This window comes from Entelurus aequoreus, linkage group LG10, assembly GCF_033978785.1.
Source record: "Entelurus aequoreus isolate RoL-2023_Sb linkage group LG10, RoL_Eaeq_v1.1, whole genome shotgun sequence".
NCBI lineage: Eukaryota > Metazoa > Chordata > Actinopteri > Syngnathiformes > Syngnathidae > Entelurus > Entelurus aequoreus.
Genome location: NC_084740.1, coordinates 18,696,241 through 18,704,831, shown reverse-complemented (window position 1 = coordinate 18,704,831; position 8,591 = coordinate 18,696,241). Strand labels below are relative to the sequence as shown.

The 8,591-nt window shown below is 39.6% G+C and overlaps 1 protein-coding gene across 2 annotated transcripts in view; it reads left to right on the top strand.

Moving 5' to 3' along the window:
• The window catches only part of tbcb (tubulin folding cofactor B), a 9,652-nt gene extending 1,334 nt beyond the window's left edge, over positions 1 to 8,318 (top strand). The window contains exons 2-7 of one of the 2 annotated variants that reach the window (XM_062062057.1): positions 186 to 310; positions 402 to 545; positions 4,830 to 4,926; positions 5,160 to 5,351; positions 7,000 to 7,072; positions 7,170 to 8,318. In XM_062062057.1, coding sequence (XP_061918041.1) covers positions 191 to 310; positions 402 to 545; positions 4,830 to 4,926; positions 5,160 to 5,351; positions 7,000 to 7,072; positions 7,170 to 7,284 — 741 coding nt within the window. In that variant the 5' untranslated portion in view covers positions 186 to 190 and the 3' untranslated portion in view covers positions 7,285 to 8,318. The remainder of the gene's footprint in view (positions 1 to 185; positions 311 to 401; positions 546 to 4,829; positions 4,927 to 5,159; positions 5,352 to 6,999; positions 7,073 to 7,169) is intronic. The other variant, XM_062062058.1, reaches the window with a different exon arrangement.
• The last annotated feature ends 273 nt before the right edge of the window (positions 8,319 to 8,591 follow it).

Here is an 8,591-nt window from a genome sequence, read left to right as displayed (position 1 = left end):
GCGGTGGGTACACCCTGGACAAGTCGCCGCCTCATCACAGGGCCAACACGGATGACATTCACACAATAAAACTCAAATCAGCATTTCTTTTAGAAATACCTTGTTTGATTGTTACTCTTGCTGGAGAAGTGTTGTGCTCGTTTGCAAATGTGTTTTAATTTGATTTCACTCTTCTTCTTTTTAAGCCAGAATGGAAGGGTCATTAACAGTTATTTCCAATCCCTCTGTGAATGTGCGTCTAACCACCGCCATATCCTCTTTTGAGGTCAAGCGAAGGTTTGATAGAGGCTTGTGCATTGCAGAGCTGAAGGTAAGTCTATATCTACACAGTGCATCATCCTAAAGTACAGTAATCAGTATATTCAATAGTAGTAATGATATCCGGATGACGTCTCATCAAGGGGAAACTGGAGATGGTTGTGGGCGTGCCTTCCTCCTGCATGGACCTGGAGTTGTTCAGCACCTCAGACGATTACATGCAAAAAATGGATGACGACAACGCTTTGCTGGGCTCTTATCCAGTGGATGATGACTGCAGAATACACGTATGTGGATGTTGTGAAAATGTTATTCCAATTATATATTCCACGGATTAGCAATCTATTTGTGGTGGTGGGCGAATGGCCTGGGCAGTGTGTCAATATGCATAATATACTATAACGCTTAAAAAAAAAGGCTAAAAAACTGTTTTACATTTATTTAATGAAAAAATCCATTGTTAGTTTCAATATCTTGTTTTCTTGTTACATTTTATTGTTTTGCTCTCTTTTTCAATTGTCACTGATTATTTTATTAATACAATGCAACGCAGGCTGCACTTTGTTTAGGCCTTTGTTTATTTACATACAGTACAGGCCAAAAGTTTGGACACACCTTCTCATTCAATGCGTTTTCTTTATTTTCATGACATTGTAGATTGTCACATCAAAACTATGAATGAACACATGTGGAGTTATGTACTTAACAAAAAAATTTGAAATAGCTGAAAACATGTTTTATATTCTGGTTTCTTCAAAATAGCCACCGTTTGTGCTGATTACTGCTTTGCACACTCTTGGCATTCTTTCCATGAGCTCCAAGCACACCTGTGAAGTGAAAACCATTTCAGGTGACTACCTCTTGAAGCTCATCGAGAGAATGCCAAGAGTGTGCAAAAAAAGTAACCTGAGCAAAGGGTGGCTATTTTGAAGAATCTAGAATATAAAACATGTTTTCAGTTATTTCACCTTTTTTTTGTTAAGTACATAATGTAAGTACATTTGTTCATTCATAGTTTTGATGTGACAATCTACAATGTAAATAGTCATGAAAGTAAAGAAAACACATTGAATGAGAAGGTGTGTCCAAACTTTTGGCCTGTACTGTATATTATGCTGTCCTCCCTTAATAGTTAATAGTCCTTTTAAATTGGAGACGAAAAAACTTCTCACTTGAGGTTGTTAATTGATAGTCTCCACAATTAAGTTACTGTAAAACAAAGCACACAAAGGGAAGTACATTAATATACAAATGAAATCCATATACACATTTATACCCTCACCAGGGTACTGGAGTGGGCACGGGAGTTTGCTCAACCAGTCCACATGTGTTTTGTGGATTTGGAAAAGGCATTCGATCATGTCCCTTGCGGTGTCCTGTGGGGGGTGCTCCAAGAGTACGGGGTCCAGACTCCGTTGCTATGGGCCATTCGGTCCCTATACAAGCGGAGCAGGACTCTGGTTCGCATTGCCGGTAGTAAGTCAGACATGTTCATAGTGGAGGGTGGACTCCGCCAGGGCTGCCCTTTGTCACCGGTCCTGTCCATTATCTTCATGGACAGAATTTCTAGGCGCAATCAGGGTGTGGAGGGTTTCCAGTTTGGTGGCCAGAAGATTGCATCTCTGCTTTTTGCAGATGATGTGGTCCTGTTGGCTTCATTAAGCTGGGACCTTCAGCGTTCTCTGGGGCGGTTTGTGTAAAGCTGCAGGGATGCGGATCAGCACCTCTAAATCTGAGGCGGTGGTTGTCAGTCGGAAAAGGGTTGACTGCACCCATCGGGTCGGGAGTGAAATTCTGCCTCAAGTAGAGGAGTTAAAGTATCTCGGGGTCTTGTTCACGAATGAGGGAAGAATGGAAGGTGAGATTGACAGAGGGATTAGTGCAGCGTCTGCAGTAATGTTCTGGACTGTTGTGGTGAAGAAGGAGCTGAGCCAGAATGCGAAGCTCTTGATTTATCGGTCAGTCTACGTTCCTACCCTAAACCTATGGTCACAAGCTTTGGGTAATGATCGAAAGGACAAGGTCGGGAATACAAGCGGCAGAAATGAGTTTCCTCAACATGATGTCTGGGATCACCCTCGGACATACGGTGAGGAGCTCGGTCATCCGGGAGAGACTCAAAGTAAAGCCGCTGCTCCTTCACGTCGAGAGGAGCCAGCTGAGATGGCTCGGGCATCGACCACGGATGCCTCCTGGACGCCTCCCTGGTTGGGTGTTTTGGGCATGTCCAGCCGGGAGGAGGCCTCGGAGCAGACCTAGGACACGTTAGAGAGACTGTCTCACAGCTGGCCTGAGAATGCCTCGGTGTTCCCCTTGTGGAACTAGAGGAGGTGGTCGGGGAGAGGGAAGTCTGGGCATCTCTGCTTAGACTGCTGCCCCTGCGACCCGGACTTGGATAAGCGGCGGGAAATGGATGAATGGATGCAAATCCACTGGGATGGCGTGGTGCGATGCCAGGGGGGGCGAGTGTGCATGCTCTTTCTGCCCTACCAGAATATGATGAAGCATATGTAGCACTTGGCTTCACTGTAACCACGGTGGGAGACGAGCAAAGACCGGTGTGTTATAACTATACGTGTGCTTATTGTTAATAAGCTTACAATGTTATGCAGAGGTATCCATCCATCCATTTTCTACCGCTTGTCCATCTCAGGGTCACGGGGGTAGTTATAATAATTGTATAAACAAATCATGCTATTTATAGTCACAGTGGAAAGTGGGGCGCAATATATTTTCTTCCTCCAAGGGGTGTAAGACAAGATATCTGAGAAGGACTGCCATACAGGATGAAGGTTGGTCCTTATGCTGTTAGCTTAATGCTAACATAAAATGGACAAGCCCTTGCTAACAGAAATTAGCATTACAATCATACAAATGTTTAACAAATTAGATTTTAATGAAACATAAAACAACAAATACATTTTTACTTAGTCACCAAACTCTGTGGAAACAAATATAGACCACTAACTTTGTACTATTAGACCAGTCTGCTGCTCTCTGGGAAATAAAAGCACTGTTTGTTGACAAAGCGTAATATGTGACAACGCTCCTCTTAACTGTCATGCAAGTGTAAAAATAAGTTGCTTATAACGTCATTATCTCCCATTAAAACCTCTAAAGCAGGGGTGGGCAATTATTTTTTACCGGGGGCCGCATGAGCAACCCGATCGACAATATTTCAATTAAATTTTGCTCAATATTATTTTTGATATACCATAAGATAAATATTAATAATAATAATAATTATTATTATTATTATTATTAATAATAATAATAATTTGATTTAACCTAACTTAACTTTATACAAAAGCAGATTGCTTTTGATGGTTTTATTTTTAACACTGTCTTACACTACACTTCCTGATGTATAATACAATGCAAAAATGTCAATTTCTGTACAGGGTTAATTTAAAGTTTATCCTGCATCCTCTTTAAAAGTCCAACATTTTTCCCCGTCAGATTTGGACAACCATCTGTTGTCACACCTGCCAGCTTGTCCCATTTCAGTCCTAACATGTCCAAACACGCATTTACCTCTGTGAACAAGTCATTACCTGTGGTTGTCCCTTTTTAATTGACTGCATGGCTGCCATCTCCTCCGTGATTTGAAAGTCTGCAGTTATCCCACGTAAGAAGATGAGCAGCTGGGCGGTGTCACGTACATCGCAGCTCTCATCCAAAGCCAGCGAAAAACAGTCAAAGTCGGCCGTTCTGTTCTTCAGCTGAAGCTCCAAGTTTCCAGCGATTGTCTCAATCCGCCTCGTTACAGTGCGTCGGGAGAGTGACACATTCTCAAATGCGCCCCTCTTCTCCGGGCATGTCAGCGCAACAGAGTCCAATAAGCACTCCTTAATAAACTCTCTGTCAGAAAACGCCTTACTTTTTCTGGCGATTTTGAGAGAAATGACGAAACTTGTCCTGACGGCTGCATCTCTGGGGGTGTGAAATTTGGCAAAAAGTCCTTGTTGGGTTTGCAGTTTTACCATCAACGCATCAGCCTCCCTTGAGCGCGCTTCATCGGACAGATTCCGGTATTTTTCCTCGTGCTTCGTCGTGTAGTGGCGATTTATATTATATTCTTTAAACACAGCAACCTGTGTACCACAAATTAAGCACACGGCTTTACCTTTCATTTCTGTAAAGAAATACTTGGCAGTCCATGTCTTGTTGAAAACACGCCATTCGTCATCAACTTTTCTTTTTTTAGCGTGAGCTGACATCTCGGGATTAACCAGGCATCACTTGTCACTGTGCACCTTCACTCACAGGTTATACACGGACATACGTCCATAAATAACACTTTTCAAAATAAAAGCAGCACAGTTGTATTGCACGCACAACATGAAGTACACGTTTGTGTACTTATTGGCTAAGTACATCATATCAAAAGATGTTTCTTAGTTTTTATTCTAATTAGGGTCCAATAAGCCCAAATGGCAAAGAGAAATAAAAAAGCATGTAAACAAACTGCTTGGGCCTTAAGAGGTTATGCAGTAACATACAATTTGATGGAATGTATGCAGTAATACTTTATTTTTGCATCCATAATTGTATTTTATATTCCTCTTTAGGTTATTGATCAAAGTGGTGGTCAACTGGGAGAGTTCACTGATGTTTCCAAAGTGGAGAAGTTTGCTCTGTCAGATGACGCGTATGAAAAGAGAACAGGTATTGTTCCAATTAATAAGGTTAATGTCATTTCCCTACATGTTGTCAAGTCAAAATGCAAACTAATGGGAGAAATGTACTGTGAGACTTAGACTAGACTTCCTTTATTGTCATTCAAATTTGAACTTTACAGTACAGATAAAAACGGCATTTTGTTGCATGGGACATTAGCAGAGATTTGTTTTCAAGTACCGGTATCTTGTTGATCTAAATGCAACTCACTCTCCCTCAAGAGACGGCAAGGTCCTTCATGAAGAAGCAGTCACTCGGTCGCTACAATGAAGAAGAAATGGCCAAGAAGAAAGCAGAGAGCATCGCTCGGGAAGAAGAACAGAAGGCGGCTGCTGAAGCCATTACCGTCGGCAGCCGATGCCAAGTGCACGCCAGCGGGCAGCCCACAAAGCTTGGCACAGTCATGTATGTTGGTAAGTCACATAGGGCTTTTGGACAAGTTATTTTTCTCAGGGTTTTTTTTGTAACAGAGCAACAATATTGTCATTTACGATGTTGAAAAGTCAGCTACATCATTTAGTATGAACTGTAGGGTAGACAATTTTGTACATTGAAAATGACTTTTAGTTGACCTCCATATGATAATACATACAATATTATTTTGCCACAGGAAATATTTCAATTTAAAATAATTTATAACAATCTGATGTGGATTTAAAGCATTTTTATTCCTAATACAAGTGCAAAAAGAAGCAAACAGCTGTATTAGAAGGATAAATTACAATACGGCTGACTACATCAAACATTATAATAATCAATGTCATATGAGTGTAAATATATGGTAACCGCGCCGCTGTATATCAAAATTAAAAACAAATAAATTTTGTATTTGCCAGTAGTATTTGTTATGCAGATGGCGTATACAGTCATTTAATTTGGAATGTGATAGTCTAATAAAAGGGCTGTCTCATTTCCGTGTGGAAAATCACGGGGGATGACACCACCGACTTTTGTCGACAAATGTTACTCGTGATATTTGTCAACATTGTCGACAAATGTTACTCGTGATATTTGTCAACATTGTCGACAAATGTTACTCGTGATATTTGTCAACATTGTCGACAAATATTACTGGTGATATTTGTCAACATTGTCGACAAATGTTATTGGTGATATTTGTCAACAGTTGTCGACAAATGTTATTGGTGATACTGTATTTGTCAACAGTGTCGACAAATGTTACTGGTGATATTTGTCAACAGTGTCGACAAATGTTACTGGTGATATTTGTCAACAGTGTCGACAAATGTTATTGGTGATATTTGTCAACATTGTCGAAAAATGATATTGGTGATATTTGTCAACTTTGTCAACATTGTCGACAAATGTTACAGGTGATATTTGTCAATATTGTCGACAAATGTTACCGGTGATATTTGTCGACATTGTCGACAAATGTTACCGGTGATATTTGTCAACATTGTCGACAAATGTTACCGGTGATATTTGTCGACATTGTCGACAAATGTTACCGGTGATATTTGTCGACATTGTCGACAAATGTTACTGGTGATATTTGTCTACATTGTCGACAAATGTTACCGGTGATATTTGTCGACATTGTCGACAAATGTTATTGGTGATATTTATCGACATTGTCGACAAATGTTACCGGTGTTTTTGGTGATATTTGTCAACAGTGTCGACAAATGTTACTGGTGATATTTGTCGACATTTTCGACAAATGTTATTGGTGATATTTGTCGACATTGTCGACAAATGTTATTGGTGATATTTGTCGACATTGTCGACAAATGTTATTGGTGATATTTGTCGACATTGTCGACAAATGTTATTGGTGATATTTGTCGACATTGTCGACAAATGTTATTGGTGATATTTGTCGACAAATGTTATTGGTGATATTTGTCGACAAATGTTATTGGTGATATTTGTCGACAAATGTTATTGGTGATATTTGTCGACATTGTCGACAAATGTTATTGGTGATATTTAAAAAAAAATCTAAAAAGTGCTAAAATACGTTTTTTTTTTTGGTTCTTTTTAAATAGTTACAGTTGCATTTTTTTGTTAAGTACACTGTGGTTGTGGTGTTGACAGGCACAACAGAATTTAAGCCAGGCTTTTGGGTGGGTGTGAAGTATGATGAGCCACTGGGGAAACATGACGGCAGGTAAGAGCACCATAATGCACCTCCTATTTAGTGTGTCATGGCACAGATTTGTTTTATCGAGCACTTGACCCCTTTTCTCCGTTTCTTCTTATCTCAGTTGTAACGGGAAGCGGTACTTTGAATGTGAGAACAAATATGGAGGCTTCGTGAAGCCGCTGAACGTGACCGTCGGAGACTTTCCTGAAGAGGATTACGGTTTAGATGAAATGTAGGACTGAACGTGCGATGGTGGGGGAGAAAAAACATCATCCAAACATATTTTTTTTGCATCTTGTGATTTTTCAAGAGGGAAGGTGAGCAGTTGTGTTTGAGTTAAGTGTGTTCTTTTAACTCCAAAGTCCTTCATTTCATGGTCATGCAGCATAATATTTAATGTACGCCTATTCTGTATCCTTGCGCATGCAGGATGTGATCATATGTACAATATAAGAATACTAAAAAGGCAGAGTTTTTGATGCAAATTTGATCCTTCATGTGTTTGTAATGTCACAGTATACTGTATTGTCATTTTTCATCCTTTGATTTATTGCAGTGTGTACCAATCATACTGTACAAAAAGGAAGCTCTTCCTTTTCAAATGTTTGTGTAAAATATAGATCATGTCTCCATGTAGATAAATGATGCATTGCATTTCCTCTTATTTTTATATTAATGAAGTCCTGTCATTGAAAATGTTTGCAATCTAATGTGTCGTGTTTATGTTGAGCCACTGCAGTTGAACTCATCAGAAAATCTTTTCACAAAAATTGACATAGAATACTTTTTTTTTAATCATTAAGATTGCTATCAATATTCAGAATTGGGAACTGTAGACAGGAAATATGGAACTGATTAAGTTATGGTAATTTTAACAGTCCTCCTTTGTGTCGCAATTTCTGTAAATGTTTCTATCTACAGGGCGCTCTTGAAAATTGATGTAAAGACAACCAAATTTTCTTCCATTCTTACTCCCAATAATGCACCACCACGTTGGGCACAAACAAGAGTTGTATAAAGACAAATATGGTAAAAGGAAATAGCCTAACATCACAAATGTCTTGCACACTTTCTCCACTTTTTCTTAACGCTCAGGTCTAACTGGATTTCTTATGGACCCGCTGCAAAGCAAGCACCCAATATGGGTGTTAAGATAGTTGTTTCTGTTTCATTTTTACCTATACATAGTCCAATTATTTGTTTCAAATGTTTAGTTTTCTGTTTTTTCCCCATTATGGAATTAATAAAAGTCTATCCATCTATTCTTTTACGCTAGCTTTTTAGCTTTAATCGACCCCCGGGCCAGGGCTTCTCGGCACAGATAGCAGGCCCATCAACATTTCCGTGGGAATTTTCGAGTTGCCGTTTTTTCCGTGTTTATTTTACAAGCACAGCTCCAGTGTACTTGTGTTTTGGGGAGTAGATCAGAGATTGGCTGAGAAACATGGGTGTGGAGATGTCCCCATTCTCTATAGAAGAGATCAAATTTGGTATTTTTTATAAACGACTGTAACTTAGAAATGTTTGTCAACATTATTATACT